At 45.7% G+C, this 20,743-nt stretch overlaps 1 protein-coding gene and 1 non-coding gene across 18 annotated transcripts in view; both read right to left on the bottom strand.

Moving 5' to 3' along the window:
* Positions 1–942: 942 nt before the first annotated feature.
* Positions 943–20,743, bottom strand: part of PRRC2B (proline rich coiled-coil 2B) — a 47,286-nt gene continuing 27,485 nt past the window's right edge. For 6 of the 17 annotated variants that reach the window (XM_075772368.1, XM_075772369.1, XM_075772370.1 and 3 more), the window contains exons 15-32: positions 19,957–20,176; positions 17,237–19,300; positions 15,518–15,717; positions 14,532–14,677; positions 13,066–13,207; positions 12,383–12,465; positions 11,473–11,664; positions 11,139–11,333; positions 10,616–10,702; positions 9,557–9,661; positions 8,782–8,974; positions 7,386–7,483; positions 6,606–6,733; positions 5,275–5,515; positions 3,636–3,812; positions 2,867–2,958; positions 2,151–2,271; positions 943–1,714 (exon numbers count right to left, since the gene is read on the bottom strand). In XM_075772368.1, the coding sequence (XP_075628483.1) occupies positions 1,574–1,714; positions 2,151–2,271; positions 2,867–2,958; positions 3,636–3,812; positions 5,275–5,515; positions 6,606–6,733; positions 7,386–7,483; positions 8,782–8,974; positions 9,557–9,661; positions 10,616–10,702; positions 11,139–11,333; positions 11,473–11,664; positions 12,383–12,465; positions 13,066–13,207; positions 14,532–14,677; positions 15,518–15,717; positions 17,237–19,300; positions 19,957–20,176 (4,625 nt within the window). In that variant the 3' untranslated portion in view covers positions 943–1,573. Of the gene's footprint in view, positions 1,715–2,150; positions 2,272–2,866; positions 2,959–3,258; positions 3,351–3,635; positions 3,813–5,274; positions 5,516–6,108; positions 6,163–6,605; positions 6,734–7,385; positions 7,484–8,781; positions 8,975–9,556; positions 9,662–10,615; positions 10,703–11,138; positions 11,334–11,472; positions 11,665–12,382; positions 12,466–13,065; positions 13,208–14,531; positions 14,678–15,517; positions 15,718–17,236; positions 19,301–19,956; positions 20,177–20,743 lie in introns of those variants that run through there. The other 11 variants (XM_075772376.1, XM_075772375.1, XM_075772377.1 and 8 more) reach the window with 11 other exon arrangements.
* LOC142604676 (small nucleolar RNA SNORD62) lies at positions 8,447–8,532 on the bottom strand. Its single transcript, XR_012838525.1, has one exon. It is a non-coding gene; the product is annotated as a small nucleolar RNA SNORD62 (small nucleolar RNA).

Below are 20,743 nucleotides of genomic sequence, written 5' to 3'. Positions count from 1 at the left end.
GGAACTTGTAAGTCCATCCTAAAAATCTACACACACACACACACACGCACGCAACAAACCAAAACTGAAGAACCAAAGAAATAAAAAACCAGCCCCCTCTCACTGGGACCTTCCTTTCATAGATCATCAAATACTGGTGAGGAAGTGTGAGGCGACGACACTGTATATGCGCTATATGCAACTGCATCAAAAGTAAAGAATCCTTTGCTATTCATCTGGGGAAGAAGAGTAACAAGGATGATTCCCAACTGTCTCTGTAAGCGTGTGCTTCCAACACAAAAAAGGAGGTTCCAAGTGTGCTAAAATGGCTGCCTTGCAGAGGGGCTCCCTTATCGATGCGTTTCTATGCAAATTTTACAAAAGGCCATCAGTTAGAGGAACAGAAAGCAAGACCTAGGGAAACGGGAGAAGGGCAAAGCTTAGGAGAGCAGCCCCAAGGGATGAACACAATATAGAACAAGTCTCAGGAGACAGGAAGAATTAGAGTGGCCAAGGTAGGGAGCATAAGAGAGAGCATCACAACTACAAAAAGTAGTCCATACAGACCCGTTGGCTCCAGCCAACTCTTCTGACCCATATGCAGTGAGGAGATTTTTCTTAACAGATTTTACATTTCGTAAATCTATGATTTACATTTTGGTGTGGGTTTGGCAGTCACTAAAAAAATCCCAAACCCACTAAAAAAAACCCCAAAACCTAAATCTGGATGAGCTTGCAACAGAAATGTGGTGGGTTTTTTTTTTTCTTAAAACGAAAATGTCACATTTTGTTGTGCACAAGGCACCCCAAAGCTACAATTAAAGTGGTGCAAGTTTCAAGATTAATGCACTGATCTACTATAGACCTTTAGTACACATTTATTTCTAACGCAAGCACTGCTTCTAGCTTAAAACAAAAATACTGAAAAATTAATGAATGCCATAACTGTCCTGTTTGGTTGGGTTTTTAAATCAAATAATCTGAAAGGCTAAATAATCTGGGGAAAAATATACCCAAACTCACTCAATTTAGAAGAGTCATGATTCTCAGCATAGTACAGAACCGTATATAAAACTAAGCAGTTTTGTCAGAACATAATTTTAGCTGAAGGGAATTCTTTTCTGGAAGGAATGAGGAAAGCAGAAAGAAGGGGGGGGGGAAATGAAAGAACATATAAAAGTTCTGCTATAAACAAAGATATAGCTTTTTTTGTAAAAACCTCAGCTGCCTTTAAAATGAAAAACCTCAAACTAACCCCTCTCCCCCAGTTGCCACTCTGCTGAGACAGAAGTAGGGAAGGAGAAGGACAGGCTTTGCCAAGTGAGCGGTCACAGCTACCTGTGGATGGTGCATGGGAGGGGAATGGCTCGAGCCACTTAAGTCACATGGTTGGTTTGTTTTAAAGCAAGCAGGTCAATGTCATATCCACTGTTTCAAACTGCTTTGTTGGGAGAGGGGCTTGGATGATGTCACTGTAGTCAGTCAATGTGGGGCAGGAAGCAGATCTGGTGTGATTTTCAGGAGATCCAGTGGGGTCCAGTCTAAGCTGCAGTGCCTCTCGGGCAACAGGACCAGCTGGGCATCGGATGTACTCCTAGGCCTTGCTTTCCTCCACTTTGACTGCCTGAGGTTTAATCGCTCCCGTGCGCACTGGCTTCATCTGGTTTGTGGAGGCTGTTTCTTGCAGCTTTACTGCTCCCAGATTGGCTTTATTTTCATCCACCCGCTGCTTTGCCTTTTGACATACAAAACCAAAGCATTAGCTAGTACAGACATCTCTAAGCAGATATAAGAAAGTCCCACCAAACTGTGACCAGCATTCGCAAGACATCAAATTTGCTCCAAAAATCAGGTGTTTCTTCTACTCTGTCACACTTTGCTATCCTAAAACGCCTCACACATAAGGATCTCACATGTCTGGCAATGCAAATAACCCTTAAAAACTCAGCAACAAACAACATGGACACTGAAACAGGTAATCCTCTAATCTCTCCTGACTTTCAAATCACACAGCATTACTCTTTGACTCAGTATAACACCCACCCACTCTCCCTGCAGGGAAAACAACAGCTCCCACATACAGCTTTACCACACAGGCCTTTCTGCCACTCCTCTGAAGTCCAAGGCACAAGCACGAGAGTACAGAAGAGTAAAGTACTGATGTACACTACCTGTTGTACATAGTGTCCTTGCACAGAGCCCATATTAACTGCTGGTCCAGATGGCTTCCCGCTTGGGCTGGCAGAGCTAGGCCTGGAAATCGAAGAGTCGACAATATTCATGGAGTAAATTCTACAATGGAATGAGAACCTTATTCATGTGTGAAAGAAAAAAAGAGACAGCAGTAGACAGCAGAAAGCAGCAGTAGACATGGCACAAGTCTGTGCTGTGCAGCTCAGCAAGCTCCCCAGCCCAAAAGACAACACGTGGATTGGTTAGGAGAAAAACAATAAAGTAATTGCACATCCAAAAAGGCTCAATGATTTGAAGGTTTGGTATGTCCAGACATTAGCACCTGTCATCTTGAGAGGATCATGCTGGAAACTAAAACGTTTATTCAATGATCCTCAAATTTTCACCCTTAACAAGGAACACACAAAAGCACACACCAATTCCAACCTGTCTTTCAGATTCAGTGAACAAACAACTTTATGCACTTCCCACAGGCACATAGGGCCAGGTCAGATACATGCTGGCCCACACCCAAAACCGAAAGCCACGATCGTGCATTTTGATACAAGTATTTGGACTACAGTAAGCACATTCCACACGTGAAAACTCAAGTGAATCTTGTACAGGGATGATGCATGCACCATGTCACTGCAAATGGGGGACACTACTACCTCCTCATTCTTACTACAGAGGCTAAGTTCTGTAAACATTTTACCTGTACGTGTGTGGTGATGGTACAGACCCTCCAGAGGACATATTCGGTTTACCATCGGAGAAATGAAACCCTTTCATTTCCATTTGGGAGGACTACAGAGGAAAATGAGTGATAGAGTATCATCTTTGCATTCACAAATAACTCATTACTTCATATAAAAACTTAAACCAAATCTTTGCCCTTCTACCCATTGTGCCCATTAAAAGAAGAAACATTTTTCAGGTGAAGAAAGTGAGGCTTGTAAGTGAAATAATCTGCTTGTATTAAACCAACAAGCCAGCAGCACAAGCAAATACAGAGCCTGGAAGTTAACTGCTGTGCTCTCTCTCCCCTATAATAGACAAACTTATGATATGAATCCATCAAACCAGACATGACATTAATATACCTACTCAAATGGACAAGCTTCACAACAGTGTGAAATATCTGGGCAGTATTCCAACTGTGTCTGGAGCTCACCACCCCTCAAGCACTCTGGGGAAACCTGTGTAAACATGTAATAAAACTGGAGACTCCAAACTGGATCAAGGCAGGATGTGGCTCCCTGGAAACAGAATGATGACCAGCAGCAAAACCTGACAAACTGCTGGTCTGTGCTTTGGAGATGAGGGGAAAAGGGCTCCTTCATTTTAACACCAATCCTTGGCTTTGATATTTAAGGATCCCAAACAAGCCAGTCTCCCCTTTAACAGGCACGATCAAGGAGCAAAACTTCAATGCAGGAGGGGTTAATGAGTGCCAAGACAAGCAGGCAGGAGTTAATCCTTACCTCCCTGCTGGTAGCAAGAACAGAAGGCTGGGATCCAGGAGGGAGGATTCTTCGGGGAGCTCCTACAGGCAGGTTTTGCCCCTGAGGAAGCTGGATGGACTGTGGTAGAATCAGGGGCTGCTGGCCAGAGCCGTAGCGGGGCAGAGGAAGCTGGGAGCCAGGCACAGGCATTGTTAACTGTGTGATGAGGACACGTAGTTAACGTAACAGCGGTAAGTCTTGTGTTTCACACTGTCTCCTAATACACTGAAAACACAGCATTGCTAAAAGGAAGCTCAAACAGTGCAGTCTGGCACAGAATAAATACAAATCAATGTAACAGAGGGACTTTCACCCTGAAATGCATATTCTGGTAGTGACGCCAACACCCTATCAGCTGGGCTTTTAACATGGCATTGATTTAACATAACTGCACTCAGACACAGGGCCTTCCTCCTTGCCTAGAACCTTCACCCAGTTTTTCAGTCTTCCTCATGGTCGCTGCATTGGGTGTATATTCTTTTGAAATTATGTCAGTTTCAGACAGCTCAGTGTCAGGCATTTCGTTTGCATCTTCAATGCCCAAACCAGAAAGTCTGCTACACTTTCAAGCTAAAGGGTTTTGAGGGCTGGACTTCTAGAGAAAGTGATGGTGGCCTCAGCGTTATGTTCTGCAGTGAGCTTCAAACTGGTGATGGTAATAATTAAAAGTAATTAAAAAAACCCATACAGCTCAGGACTCAAGAGCCTCCTGTTCCGTCCAATTCATCTGACAGTTCTCACAATTGCTGGATTTGGGAGGTTCTGTGACAACACTTTGTAATAAATAAGTAAATCTAAGGCTAGCAAACGAGACTAAATTACTGGCTTATGATGGATAAAGCATTTCTTCAAATATTTAGTTTGCCAGTATTCTCTGTATTTTCCTCAGCTAAGTTACTTTCAGGGACACTCATTATGTCAGAACATAAAAATCCCTCTTTAAACAAAAAATAAGCCTTAGCATGTTGCATGAAATAAATATAAGATGAGTTTAATAAAAGTATCAAACTTATCCAGAGAATCAGAACACATATCCACAGACACAGCTATGCTCACAGTAGGATTCAGTGTCTTTATCTGAACCATGCTCTACAAGAACTTTTTCACACAATGAAATTCTTGTTAAGATGCTGCCAAACAGATCAGCAGAAGTTGTAAGACCTGAGTAACAAATGAACTGACAAGATAGATGAGCTTTTAATAAAAGGTTCTGGTTACCCTGGAAGTCAAGTTAAATCCAGAGACGACTGGGATTTGGCTCTCAGAAGAGGTACTTTTAGGATAATTATTGTATCATCACCTCCTATGCATGAAGCACCACAAGGTTTGATCTGTGTGAAACATCTATATTGAGGGAGAGGGCTTCCAAGTTACAAAATGACAACTCAGCAGGGACAGACAAGTAATTAGCAAGCATCTCATTAAATAAGGTGCTACATCTTTGAAACACTGGTTCACAGAACAGTCTTTTGGGGAAATCTTTTGCCTCTTTACAAAGAGCTTAGCTCACACAAACACATGACTCAGCAACACAAATACTAGTTTCCACCCAGTCTCAGAAACAAGGGGCTGTGAAAAAGCCTGTACAAGGGAGTGGCTTGCAAGCCCTGCTCCTAACCTGTGTAAGCTGAGAATCCATCATCTGGGAGGCTCCCATACCAGCTGCCTGGTTTATCTGGCCTTCATAAACCAGTGTCTGGCTTCCATTCATGGGCTGATAGGGGGACCCGGACTGGGTTTTCACCACCTCCAAGGGCTGCATGCCCGGGAAGGCAGAATACGGAGGCTTCATAGCAGTGCCTCCTGTCAGGACCATGGTGCTGGGCTGAGACAGACTGGGGTGCATATACACTTGAGACCTGGAGAAGAAAAACATGCTCAAGTCATTATGCAGAAAACCTTTGGAGACTATATCCCATGCCGTATCTAGCTTGCAATCACCAAGCAGCTCTCAGACTCTACTAAACTGATAGCTCAGAAATAAGCTGTGATGTCACTTTCCATTTCAGTTACAGGCTTTTTAATTCCAATTTTAAGCCCTTACAACCATGTCCTTGTGTTGCAGGAATATTCAACAGAATGACATCACGTCCTATCCAAAGTTTATGTATCTATATTCTGCACAATAAGCTTTAGGTTAGTAATACGGGAGGATTCAGGTTACCAGAAGTCTGCAGCAGTTTTGCAAAGAATACAAGAATCAGAAGTTAAAGATTCAAACAGCTCTAGCTAAAAAGGGGTTTTTAAACCTCAGTGTCTAGGTTTTTGAGGCCTTGAAGGACTATTCTGATCATTCACTCTCATCTCATGCAGGCAAGAGGGTACAGAGTATGATTCTCACAGCCAGCCCAACTCTGAAGTGGATGTCAGTCCTTCAATTCTACTAAACAGTTCCTGCAGTCAAGTACTGTTGCTGTTACACTTGCGTTTGATTTCCTAATTTGAATCTTACATTTTTTTCTCCTAAGTGCAGACATTTATTTTGTTCTTGTCTTGTAGTTTGTATCTAATAAAAAAGAGTTATTTAATTTCACTATACAGGTACTCAGCTCTGATCAAACTGTTTCTTTGGCTTCTCCTCAGTAGTATGCCCAACACAGTAAGCTGTAAGCTCTGGGTTTCTCACTCATGACTCTGCTTGCCAGCCCACAAATCTCCTCTTTCTGCATCTTTCCCAAAATTTGCCTCCCCCTTTGAGAAGACAGGCAGTACAACTGAGTAACTTTCCAAGGATGGTCTTTGTCATTGTCCTACAAAGAAACATGCCACAGAAAGCCTTACATGCCCTGATATCCTTGCTCTCCACCCCAGCAGTATTACTAGGGGAAGGAAACTGCATGTCAACAAAGGGGGAAGAAGAGAAGAGTGTGGAGTATGTGATGAATGTACATAACCACCTGGAATGTAAGAGTTCAGACCACAAGGAAATGAAAAACTGGAAGCAGTTACCTGAAGGGCTGTATGGAGCTGTACATCTCCTGGGACTGGGAAACAGGCAGACCACCCCTCAGCCCAAGCTGAGCTTGGGCCTGTAAGGATGTGTGGAGAGAAATGGGAATCTGTTGAGCAGCAGCAGCCTGCAGAAGAAAATAAGATGACTTAGAGGTACAAGAGGAGCCAGACATTCTACCACACTGTTAAAAAAATCCATCAGTTTCCCCCATGAGTCAAATCTGCCATGACAATTACCTACACTGCGCCTTTACCCAGCCCCTGCATCATTCCACAGAACAGCAGCACACTGACAGGGTAAGACACCGCATAGGCACCCAAGGGGGAAGACTGATGCCTGCAAGAGGCATTTGATGGATACACAAGGGGACCAATGTGCTACACACACACACCAGGCACTGACAATCCCAGCTCTCACTTGCCTGCACTCTTATTTTGAAGGGGCTCTCCCCAACCCTATCAACACCCTATTTACTAAGGCTAGTGAAATTACTCATCAGTATTGACTGGCTGTGGAATTTACTGAACGTCACTTTACCTCATCCAGACGCCTCAGCATCTGCTTCAGTTAAACCCAGTCCAAAGGCACTGGTACAAAAGGGAAAAACCCCCTCAATTCCCTTCCTTCAATTTCACTGACCTGTGACACTCACTGGGAAGCAGCATTCAAGGAATTTAAGCTCCTTTGGGCTACCAGAGATAAATGACTCCTCATTTCTTAAGTGCCACCCTGAAGACTCCTTGAGAAACCACTAGCTGGTTGTATTTCTCCCTTACCTGTTGGTAGCTCTGCTGCTGAGGTATCGTCTGAGGGACCAGGCGGGGCTGACTTGCAAACACATGGCCATCCAGATAGAGGGGTGGAATATGGTTACCTACACATCGGAGAAGGTAGGCTGTAAATTCCAGGTACAGGGGAGATACAGGCACAATACACTACAGAGACCTGCAGGTCAAGACTACTTCCTACCTATCAGCAACCAGCTCAGCAAGTCAACACAAACATGGTATCTATTCAGAAGAGCCTGTAAAGCTCCTGAGTCCACATACCAAAGCTCCTGAGTCCACATACCAAAGCCAGCATCCAACTTACAGTAGCAGGCTTGCTGAGAATTAATACCCTCCTGTAAGATGCTAAACTTAAACCTAGGTTTCCCACACCCACAAAAAAAGTCAGAGACACTAACAGTTCAGGAATTTGTGAACTGCACTCCAAGCTGTTCCTAAATGCCAGAAACCTGCTCTGCAATCACCTCATCTTTGCAGCTAGGAGGCACAGAAAGAGCAAACATGGTGCTTGAGACCTTCATACAAGAGATCTAAAAGCCATATTCTAACTGGTGCCACCCTTGGGGTGAAAGTGCTGTGCCATTCCTGTGGTTCTGTGCACACCTCAACTACAGGATTTACAAGCAGAATTAGGGTGGGTGGGGAAGGAAATCACCTGACTTGAAACAACCTGTTTTCCAAGTGGAAGCTAGTAACAGAGTCACTACAGTGATCCACTCACTATCACTGCTGTCCAGCATATTCCACTTTGCTCTTGAACTGAGGAATGAGAAGGATAGTGTATGCATGAGAGGTCCTTTGGGACCCAGGAGTTGGAGAATCCAAGTACATTTCCTTTTTCCAGATGCTCTCCCTAATTATATGCACTAACATGACTGAGCTTAAGTTTCTCCTAACTCAAGGACAGCACTACCTTCCCACCTCCCAGAGTTCTGCAAACTGTAAGCAAGTTGTTATTACATACAAAGAGCAGAAGGTGCTCACAACCTGTGACTTAAATAGCAAAATGAGCAGAGGAATGGTTGATATTGACACTGGGGCTGTTGAAGTCTCTCAGCCATAGGTTTCTTCATTTCCCTTCTATTCTACTGAGCACACAGTGAAGGGTAAGCAGATCTTATTGAGACATCAGAGACTTGACGTTACACAGGAAAAGTCATCCCTGTACTAAATTTGTACCAGTCACACTCAAGTAATGTTCTCCAAAATGGGGAGACAGTCCCTCTGTCTTGACTGAATTGTTGTTAAGAATCTGTTAAATACGAGCCAGCCAGTTACTTTACATGGAAGTTCTTCTCACCATGCTCTCATCTGCTAGAATCAGAGAATGATTCCTAGATACCAATCAGACAATGCAAATACTGCTGCTGCAGTTTGCGGGTACCTGGAATAGATGCAGAAGGTGCTACGGACGCCACAGGCATAGGAGGCATAGAAACTCCACCAAAAGAGCTGTAGCTGACACCATTGGAAGCTCCAACACTGGAAGGAGGCTGGATGCCTGAGCCTGCGCCTCCTGGGGAGTTCTGTTCTGGTAAACTAGGAGAGTTTTCCCAAGCTTTACGAGCAGACTCCATCTATGGAAATGAAGGACAATAACTACAGACAGTTCAAATGGGGAGGACAATACTGAAGCCTAGAGTTGCTCATCTATGACCTATTAGTTCAAATTCAGTCTAGTCTAGTCATAGTCAAAACCTGGCAGGTCCCAGGTCAAGGGGTCTCACAACAACTTCCAACGGGCAAGTATCCTTCACAAACACACAATCCCCCTTGGTATTTGCTGAGCTTTTTGGATTTGGGGTGGTGGTGTTTTTTGTTTTGGTTTGTTGTATTGTTGGGGTTTTTGGTAATTTTTTGTTTGGTTGGGTTTTTTCCTTCTTTAAACCATCAGGCACCTAGGATCCCTGACCAGCCATCTTACTCAGCTACTGAAATAGTAGGAAATCTCTGTTGTCCTACTTCTACAATTGTTGAGAACTTCAGCATCCAGGACTGTTGAAACACATGCCCTTCCATCCATGTTGAACACCATATATGCACAACTTCTACATAAGCTAATTAAAGATTTAGCAGTACCTAACAAAACACTCTGGGAAAGATCTCTCCACACCCTCACCACTCTGGTCATGGAGTAACACACATGCCAGCTTGCTTACCTTAAGAGTAAGGTCTGCAGTGGGGAAGGACATTGGGTTCAGGCCAATGCACCGCTGGAGGTGATGATCTCTTCGCAGAATGGGAATGGACTGCGCTAACCCTGCCTGAGGGGAGATTCAGAAATGGTGAATACTTTATAATGAGCATGTCATGAGCTACCAAGGCTGACAGAGCCTCAGCTGGCAGCTCCAGTAACTACACCTCGAAGGATTCAATCCTCAGTGGTACTGAAGGAGTTAAGTAACACATTCAACCGTGATCCATTCTGCTGTTGGAATAAACAAAGCTTTGGTGATGTGCAGTGACACCGTCTATGTCAAGTTACACCAGCTTCCACTTCAATATTGATTTGACCCAGTAACTTCAATTTGCAGAAGAGTTCCCCCTCCTGTCCCATATTTATCTAAATTTCAGACAAAACCTGTTTCTGAAAGAGCACTTCTGAGAAGAAGCACCCTTTAAGACAAACCTCCAAAACTGAACAGCCTACAAACTTGAAGACATTTCAAAAGAAGCTTTGTGAGTTTCTCACATTGCTGTCCACAGCTGAGCTAGAAGTTGGGCTTTCAGTGTGCTCACTTTTTCACACGTAATAATGAAATACCCAGAAGGCTGGAGTTAGATAGGAACCCTCCAAAAGGGCCTGACTAACAAGCTACAGTTCTCTGCTTGCTGTGGCAGATGAGACCTTCTGAGAAGATGGCAGTCTAGGCCTAAAAATGCCACTATCTGCATCATGTCCATTACCAGCACATTTGTGTCTCATGGGAGGAGAACGGTGATCTCTGAGATGTGCAATACCTCTTGCTTTACACAGGTCACTGAATGATAATGGAGTTGCTCCCTATATCACCTCTGAGCTAGTGATGCTCATTTTATCAAGGTACCTTGAGGGCACACAGATTTCCATTATGGAGTTTAGTCACATGTGCTGCCTAAGCACTAGGTGTGAAGTGAACTGCAAAGAAATATGCTTGCTGTCTTTGGAAGCACCTGAGGTTTAACTAAGGAGCATCTCCAATGAATCAATGCCAAAAGAAAAAAAAAGAAATACTTACATTACTGGCCAAGGCATCCTGCAATTTGGTAACAGAGTTAGCTGCAGTGCCAGAGGCAGAACCAGGTGGCAAGCTGAAGTCAGAGTCCTGAAAAACCAAAACACACAAAATTCAAATCCAGGTCCAAAGGCCATGCATCTGCTTCTCATGGTTAATGATTTTAGCCTGAATTATAACACTAGAAACTAAAGATTGTCCTCCAGTAAAGCCTTGCTGAAAGAGAACACAAAGACACTTCTCAGCACTCAGCAGCAGTCAACCCCCAGAGGCACACGAAGGCTTAGACGGCCATAATTTTGTCCCTCACCTCTGTTACCACCCCAGCTGGTCCTTGGGCCAGTATTTCCAAGAGGATATTACATGTTTGCCAAGACATCTTGAGTACCTGGTTTGTGTCAGTAATGAAATCTAAGGCAAAGCTAAAGCTGGAAGCTTCCTCTAAATAATCATTCTGCCTCAAACCACCTTTCATATCTCAACAAGCTCAAATCACCAAGAAGATAAAATTAAATTCAATCCTCACTTTAGGATTTACTCCAAATTCAATGGGTGGCACAGGAAGTACAGAATCCACGTGAATTTCCACCCCATTAACAGGGGGAATATTCCCTTCCAGCCGTTCCGTTCCCTCCGAACCCTTTCTGTTTTTCAGGGAGCGTTCGTTGCCGATTGGTCCAGGCTTGTGTTCCTTGTTCTGTCCTGAGCCTTGATCTGAATCCTTAACAGGAAAGCAGAGAGGCTGAGACACAAAGACTGAATAACCCAATCTCAAGCCTTAAAAATGCTATCAAGAACAAGAGAACCACTTCACAAGGTATCTCACTATGTGCTCTGGCTTGGCTGCAAATCCAGGTTACCTTTTTATCAGACTGCTTCTGCACTTGCTCCTTCTGGCAGTCAGGCTTTGGGTCCACCAGGCCAGCCCCATTCATCTCCTCTGGTTTGAGGGTGCCATATGGAGAACTGCGCTGAGAGGAGGTAGCGGAGGATTCCCGAGACTCTGCGCTCAAGTCAATGCCACTATCCCCCTGGCTGCCTTTAAAACCCTGCTATGCAAAGCACGAAACGTGTTAAAGCCCCGGACTCCGACCCAGCTCCACAAAGGAGTAGAAAAAAAGAAAAATCCCAGAAAACAGCAAGACCATATTCCCTTTTCAAATCATGTTCTTGGTTAACTGCAAAGGAGTTGGGCCTGACCTGCAGCGTCCCTTGGCTGCTGCTTCAGCTCTACACAACCCTGAGACACATTAACCAATGCACCAACTGGACCATGGCTTCAGCATAAGGAAAAAAAGTGTCCCACATAGCAACTAGGCTGAGATTGCCAAACCCATTTCACTGGTGACCCAAACCAGATTGAACTCTGGTCTCCAGAGGTGAAGCATGAAGCATTCGGGAACCTCCTCCGCCCTCCCTGCATTAAGGCTACAGCTACACACAGGCACAAGGCACACAAACATCACCCATATATGGGATTCCACCATCCTCAACCACATTCCGCGTCCAGTTAGGAGCGTAACCCTGGAATAGCTCTACCAGACAGTAACTCCAGATTTATACCCACACGTAACACCAAGCAGCGCTTGGCACTCTAGGTCAAGAGTTGAGCAGCATCAAGCTCAAAATTAGAACTGCAAAGAGACAGTTTAAAATTGCACAAGCAGAGCTGAGAGTCGCTAAGCACAGATGGAGCAATGAGAAGCATAAGCCACCTACATTAGTATTTTATAGACATAACACCTGAATGGCACATTGGGCGCCACTTACCTCAGTGGTGCTGGATTCAGTACTGTTAAAAGTATTTACAGGCTTGCTCCAGGAATCACTGCCAGGAGACTGAACAGAAAGAGCTGGAAGAGAACAGAGGGCAGGGTTCAGCTGCTTCCAACACAACTGCAAGCACACCTTGTACACCATGCATGTTACACTATTAACCTTCCATTTCTAGACATGAGATAAGGTATTTTGACCACCTCAAAGTAGTGCTGCCCGTTCAGCTGAGACATGACACAGCACAGAGAAGACAGGGTATGGAAAGCAAGGGTAGAGAATAGGGAAGAGATTTCTTAGGGAACACGAAAACAGGAAAAAGAGCGGAGTTAGAAACATGGGAAGCACTGCTAGAGGATGAGAAAAATAGAGGAAGACAAAAGTAAGAAAATGGCTGAAGTAGATCCAGCCCAACAGGCTAGAAAATGCCACGTAGGATCCTGATGTTACAAGACCACCCAAGAAAGAGATTAGGAGACTGACATAGTCAGCAACAGGAGGAAGATGGTTGAACAATACAGCTTTGAACAGATGCTACTCAGGATGTCTGCTAGCTCCCTTACCACTTCCCACACCAGACAAGAGAAGGTTGTCTCCTAAGCGCAGACACCTTGTCCTTCCTGCATGCACCAGGGGATTCCCCAGCTGCAGGAAACACTCCACGACAGACCCAAACTTACCTGGGCTGTTGCTCTCCCAGATCTCTGTGCCCAGGCTGTTTCCAGAAACTGTTACATCGCTTTGCTCCAAGCACAAGCTGTTCTGCTTCTTAGCAAATCGAGGAGGAATGCGAGACTGAAGGACGCGGGCCTTAGCTGGTGCCTGAGAGAGAAAAGGCACAGGCCAAAGACCCATCACTGCACTGGGCTAACGCAGTCTGCTCCCGGCAAGTTCAAACCCTGGATTTCTAAATGCTGCAATGTGAGAAGCCCCCAACTTGGGTAACAGAACCATACAAACTCGTTCTGACTCCATCCACGCTTGAGGGGGTTTTTGTGGGTTGTTTTGTTTTTGTGGTTGGTTTGTGGGTTTTTTTGTTTTTGTTTTTTTTTTTAAATGGACCCCATGGCTACTAGGAGGTGTCCCCCCCCGTCTAACAAGGCAGTGAAAAAAAGCTGCTTTCAGCAGCATGAGATTTTTTTTCTTTTGGGGAGATGAGAGGATAAGATACAAAGCAAAGCAAAATTAACACTACAACAGACTTGCCCTGCTTAATTCCTTTCTTTTACTCCAGCTAAAACAAGATCAATGAATAATTTCACAACACAGAGATGGGTCTTTCACAGAGCCAAGATCTGAATAGAAAGAGAAGCGCATCCCTGCAGCTGCAAGACCTTTCCCACTGCACATTCACACATTGTCTTCAAGTCAATTTTAAAGATGCCAAGCAACCAGGCTTTTATAACTTTGCTTGCGAAACACTCTGGACCTATCACAACCCCTCCTTGTGAGGAAGCATTTCCCAACAATGCTTTTCATTTGCATTTAGTCCTCCAGATTTCACTAAGTCTCCTTTCACATCAAAATATTCTCTTATCCCCCCAGAATCAGCAGTCTTCCAGTACATGTAGACAAATACCCCTCACCTAATCATTACTTAACTAAGCTATCCACACTGCAGTCTTAAATCTTTTCTTGTACATTAAGTCCTTTATCCTATTATGAACATGAAATTGTCAGAAGTGCTTCTAGTGTGTTAGTTTCTTTCTGGTCAGGTGCCCAGACACAAACAGGACACCTCTAGCAAGGAAGCTACCACATCCTGCTCTAGCAACAACACATTGTTGACACAAGAGTGCAGAGGTCCTCCGCTGCTCACTGCTGCCCAATATCCCACCAACTACAGCCAGGAACTTGCTTAGTGAGCCAAGTTGCTTCGGATGATGATCACTTTAGAAAACCCTACTTAACTCACAAGTAACAATTCTGCTAGCAAACAAGAACGGTCAGAAATCTAACCATCCTTTTCAGACCAATGGCCCCTGCCCAAAGCCAAAATGCATTTCCTGGGCCTAATACAGGATTTGTCCTACTTCGGCCAACTGCATGTTTCTCCGCTCATCCAAACACTTTTGGGGGCCCTGTTCCTTTGACCACAGTCCAAATGGCATATCACATTAAGCTTTTTCTGCCTCCTACTCCTCACCTGAGCAGCCTGTTCCTTCTTCCTTCGCTCCTCTTCCAGCAAACGGCGCTGCTTTTTAGTAAGAACCTCAATGAAGCCTTCACCTGCCATAGAACCTACTTCATTCTCTTCTGCTGTGTTTGACACCCGATTATCGATGATGGTACCTGAACAAAGCATACACAGGGAAGAAATTGTGCATGTATGTATGCATATAAAGCTTTGTAATTGCACTTTTATTTAAAGAGTCCATTCCAAATAGGATCCATGCTACAGGCAAACAAGTTCAGCCAGCAGCACTGTAGCTAAGCTTTGAAAACTAAGCCATGGTAGACTGTTGACATCTACCAGTCACTTCATCCTGCAGGGCTTTACTCTCCTTTGCCTCAACACGGGCATGCTCCAGCTGGGAGAGCTTGGGAACACGAGCCATGTGGTAACTTGGGTAACTTTAGGTCTGGTATCAGTTGAAACAAACCTCGCACCTTTCCAAATATTAGCAAGGACAAAGCAGGCACAGGTACTTTTGAAAACACGCCAATCATCTCTGGGCATAAAACCTCAGTTCTACAAATGGCAAAAAGCTGAGTCACAGCCTAATGCCAATGGTTTCAGAGATACTCATTTCTTGCCTCTTTGCCATGAGCTCAAATTCCCCACTCTGGATACTCTTTCAACTTCCTTCGCACTACATAAGGTATTATGAGCTTGAAGTTTAACACCTTAGAAATATGGAAAAGCCTCATTTTGCCCTAAAAACCAAACTTTCTAGAGAAGAAACATTAGAGACACTGTCAGATCTGGCTGAAAGATTGGGTTGAAGTTTTACAACCACCTTTGTCTTCCATGTTTTCCCTGTTTAGATATATTGAAATTTCTTGTTCATGTAACTAAATGGGAAGTAATACAACCTGGTATTTAACATGACATTGGATTGAATCAGCCTGGCTTGAAGTCAGCCAGAGTGCACAATCCCTTTAAAGAAACAAATGAATGAAGATACTCACTTCCATAACTCAGTTCAAACTGTGACAAGGCCTCTCCCTTCTCGCTTGCTCTTTGCGCGGTGGATTTGGGCTCCTTCTCTAGCTTTTTACCTAGCCCCTCAGCACTTTCCAAGTTGGCATGGGAAGCCCTATCCAAGCTGTAAATGGAGTGGCTGCTCCCACCACTGGTGTTGCCAAGGCCCCCTCCTTCTTCTGGAGATCTACAAGGAAAGAAGGGAAAGGCATTAGATTTGTCACTAGAAGATGAGTAAAAGTATCAAGAAGAAAACGTATGGGTTATATTTTGCCAGGTTTCTAATCGCACTCCATCCTTCCCCAGCCTTTGCTCAACTGAAGCAGATGTTAAGTTCTGAGCACGCAGCCCATTACAAGGATGTGACTGGCGAAGTGGGATGGAAACAGAACACCACCTGTACTCATGAATCAGCCAACATGCTGCCCCCGCAACGAAGCTAATACCCCAGCTTGTCCCCACAGGGAGGGCTCTGTGCTTCTGCAGTGTCTCCTACCCTTCTATGATACTGCTCTAACAGCTCCCCTGGTCCTCTGTGCAATTAACACACATTTCTTGGCAAGCACCAGGTGGAGAGAAGGGAGATGGGGAGAGGCTGACAACACAGAAAAAATAGAATAGTTTTCCCATTTTGCTCCTCCCAGAATTTTTTGCCCCTTTTACCACCATCCACACATCATTCCTCAGTGTTCAACTCACAAGAGAGACAAGTTAAGGCGGGGGGGGGGGGGGGGGGGGGAAGCTTTCCCTTTCCCTTACTTTCCCTTTTCTACCTACACATATCTTTCCAGACATCAGCTCTCCTCTCCCTTATTTCCATATAAGCTACCACTAGTTACTACAGCCAAGAATTGGGGGACACGAGTCATAAGACAGGAACAAAAAAGAACAAGTTGCCTATTTATCAGTGCTTTAAATCCAATACAGCTACACAAGACCCTTTTTTTCCCTCCTGTTCCTGTTAAAGGAAAAGGCAACAAGGAGCTGTCAAATTGACCCAGGACCAAGGCCCACCTAACCCAGTATCCTGTCAATCTTCAGAAGACACCTGCAAGGAAATACTTAATCCCTAGAATATTTTAAGGGTTGTCTTAAAATATTCTCAGGAGGAACTCCTCCCACCAGGCTAGGAACACACAGCACTGCTTGCCATTCATCACCAGTTTCCACTGAGGTCTAAGAAAGTATTTGCTCAGGCAGACCTAGGACTGGCAATGCCACACCCTGTGCTCCTGCCACAACTACACTACTGGGACTCCAGGTTAGTGATGCTCAACCTGCACAGCTCAGAGCAACTCATCCCTGGAATACCTAACCCTCACTTCAGTGCTCTGCTACACGGAGAGGAAAGACACCGTATGTTTGGAGTTAAGGACCAGGATTTTCTTCATTATCTTTCATGCCTCTAGTGGGAGGCAGTCCAGAGAGCTGTCTTGACCCAAAACTAAGGTAAAAGATATGCAGCACATGTCATGCTCACAGTGTCTCAGCAACTTCCATAAACCTGGATTCCCAGTATGGAAGTAAAACCAACAATGATGAATGCCTTAGACATCATAAGGTTGGATCAACGGTGCTGGAAGTCACCTGCGCTAGATGGAAATAAACATAGCCAATGGCTCCTCACCCACAGTCCAGCCCTTCTCCAATCCTCCAATATCTGCATATCAAATGACAGGTATCTGTACATCAGAATGTAACTTTACCTTTTGCTTTTTATCAGGGTCCCATTCTGCTGGCTCTCATATCTGGAAGCTGCTCCTACACCAGTCCTGACAGACTGCTCCACAAACCCTGCTGGCTCGGCCTTGCGGCTCTGCCTGTCAACAAGCGGCCTCTGGCTTGAGAAGCTCCTCTTCGCCAGCTCCCTCTTCTCTCCCACGCTCCCACTCCCGAGGCCACCTTCCAGCTGGCCTTCGCTCTCGGAAACTCCATCTCGCCTCTCCCGCCGCTCGCTGAAGTCACTGCTTTCAGATGCTGTCTCCCACTCCTCGTTGGCATGGTCCGATGAGTTCTGGTAGGACAGCTCAGGAGACCGTCTGCCTGAGATGCTGCTCTTCTCTGCAGTGGTCAGCTTGGATCTTCCAGGCCACTGGCTAGGCAGCAGGTTGGGGCCTCCATCCTCAGGGTTCCACTGGCCAACCGATTCCCTCTCTTGCCTGAGGCGCCTGAATCGTGGGGGCTTGTCTTGGCGGGGGGGACGCCGCCTTCTGAATGGCCTGTTCTCTATGTTCTCCTGATCTGCCAAGTAATCCTCCTGAAAAAAGGGCCTTTTGTCATCCAGATGACTCTCATCAAAAACCCGGCTGGAGAAGGAATCCACGTGTTTATAAGAATCCTGAATGTAGTCCCTGTCAGACTGCTGCCTGCTCCCAAAAGTATCCGATGGAGAGGTGTGGCTGTACTCCTGCCACCCTGCTCCCCCACTCCTGCCTTGCCACTGGGTGGGCTCCTTCCCCATGAAACCCCTTCGCCCATAGCCAGAGTTGCTCAGTCTTGGTGGCAGTGATCTCCCAAAAGCTCTTGGAGCCCTCATCTTAGGATCCAGACTACTGTGATCATCTGAATAGATTTTGTTGGACCTCCAAGACTCTTTGAAGTCTCCCTTTTTCAAATCACTGTCCTCCCTGTCCAGCACAGAGCCTTCATTGCTGTTTTCCGAGCCCCTCTGCCGGCGCCGCTTGGGGAGCTCCTCATATTCTGACCCTTCACTGTGTGTCTCACTTGCAATCCGGCGCCTTGGCTTGCCTCTGGGGAAGTCCTCCGGCTGGCTGAACTCCCGAATCCCTCGCCCTCGGCTGCTCCGCTGGTTGTTATAGACTCCCCGGTTGCCCACAACAGTGCCTCGGCCTCTGAAAGTGAACTCTCTGAAGCCTCTCCCTCGCCCACGCCCTTGACCTCTCCCACCAAAGGCTTGTTCCTCATCAATGAAGATCCAGTTGTTTCTTTTTGTGGGAGGGAGATCACCAGACTCTCTGGATAGTTTGTTCTCCCAGGTTCTTTCTGGCTTCTCTTCCTCCTCCTCTTCCTCTTCTTCCTCTTGGGATTTCTCAGCCTCTCGGGCAAGACTGGCTTGGGAAGAACCTTTCTCATCTAGCAAGTAACGTGTGGAGTTCAGTAAGGATGCAGAATCATCTGACTCATTTTCTGCTTTCTGAACAGCTGCCTTCTCCTTCAGTGGGTGCGAGGTGTCCTCTCCCTCCAGTTTAACCTTCTCCATCTCCTTCTCCTTCTCTTCCACCTTGAGGGCTTTCAGCACTGGTTTTTTAATTGGGCCTGATCGCCGCGACCTCCCCATTTGCTCCTGGTGCTGACCACTGGTGTTCCGGTTCTCAGGAGCCCACTCTGTTGTTTCTTCAGTGGGCTGTTTGGTATTAGCTCCTTCTTTCTTCCATGGGTCAGCACTGAATGACTGCTCATCCCTGGACACTTCTTCAGCAACTTCCGCTGCAGCCTCTGCAGGTTTCTGATGGTGGCTGATATCCCAGCCATTATATTCAGGCTTCTTCTCTGCTTGGATAAAATCAGGCTCCAGGGGCGAACACCTCAAGTTTGCATGGCGGTTGCCAGCCGGACAGGTTTCCTGCACGGTCTCCTGATGCTGAAACAGGAGATCTTGTCCAATCCTCTGAGAAGACAGGCAGCTGTCAAAGTCTGCTTGGGCCTTCTTGTCGAAAGCATTCAAGTACTCCTCCCCTCTCTCCTCAAAGAGATCTCGCTGGGTGCTCAGACTCTCCGGCCTTCCAGGAGAAGCCGAGTAACTGTCATTCCTGAGAAGGAAACAAACAACAAACAAAAGAAAGTCAGCTAATGTAGAGCACAGCACGTCTCCAAGGGCCCAGGCTGGGCACAAGAGGTGGAAACAAATAAATAAATTGGGGTCTGTTCTAAATCATGAGGCAATGAGCCTATAAATACCTGAATGCTGGGCAGATCTGCTGTGGCCCCAGGCTGTACTGCCTGCTTTGTCAAATCAATGGATGATAAAGAAAGCAGTTCCTATGATGGGCAGCAAACTTAAGAAATAAAGGGAGGTTCAGCCTCCAACATATGTGGAGATCTGAAAACAAGGAACTGGTTTCAGAAAGTCCCAAAGAATTAGGAGACAAACTAGAAAGTATCAGAATTTTTGACTCATTGTTTTCTGTACCTACCCATGTAGGTGACAAGTGCCTCTCTCCTACTGAACAGGCTCCAAGCTGGTCAGCCTCGACTGGCATCAGATAGAAAAAGCTCTGAACAGCTCAGTCTGTAAGCACCTCCATTACATAAACACTCAACAGTGTAAGGGTGCTACCACATCAGTACCTTGGCTTGTTCAGAGATATCTTTTGGGTCAACTCTACACCTGCTCTTTAGTAGGAGATGACTTATGGCAGCACCTCCCATCACAGCATGGATGAGGACATGGGAGTTCTGCACTCACCTGGCATGCAGCCCCTCCACAGTCACGTTGTCAGCCTGTTTTTGATGTGACAGGGGGTACCCTTTGCTCTGCAGAGACGCGTAGCTCTCCTGGCCCCACACTGGCACAGGGTCCAAGGGAGCAGTTTTCCTTTCTGCCTGCCCCGCCTGACTGTTCTGATCTTCAGACCGACAGCTGCTCCCGCCAATGGAGTCCTGCTGAATCATGGGCTTCATAATTCCTGGTCACAACAGAATTCATACCATTACACCAGGATCTCACAGCCAAGAAGAATTAACAATCTACAGCCAGCTTGACTCCCCTTCCTTTCAGGGCAGCAGGTGACTGCAGTCATGGAAACCTTTCTGGTAGAGAGGAGACTGCACTTGGGAAATACACAGCTGGGATACACCCCTGGAGTGACACAGATGACACAGCTTTCAGAGTCCAGCCTGCACAAAACACTACACAGCCATTGCTGGCTTGGAAGCAATCAGGTGTGTGAAAACAAACCACAAGCTCAAGGGAATGATTTATACATCCTGGTGTTTATATTCACACCTCTGAGGATCAGTAACAAGGTAGGAAGGTGCCAGAAGCACACAGCTCAAACTACAGGATTTCTCTATCACATTTCTTGAAGAGGATCTACTAAGATTTCACATGATTAGAGTAACTCCCAAACTGATCCCTCTCCTCCAAGGGTCAAGATCTGCTTTTACCACCTGCTAAGGCTCCAAAGCTGTTAAGGAAGATCTCCCAGTGCAGGGGATGGACAGGCAGGTGTCTTCCCTCCCAACCGCCTCTG

Source organism: Balearica regulorum, chromosome 20 (assembly GCF_011004875.1).
Source record: "Balearica regulorum gibbericeps isolate bBalReg1 chromosome 20, bBalReg1.pri, whole genome shotgun sequence".
NCBI classification, from domain to species: Eukaryota; Metazoa; Chordata; class Aves; order Gruiformes; family Gruidae; genus Balearica; species Balearica regulorum.
Note: the sequence above shows the minus strand (reverse complement) of the source record. Positions and strands in the feature narration are given on the sequence as shown.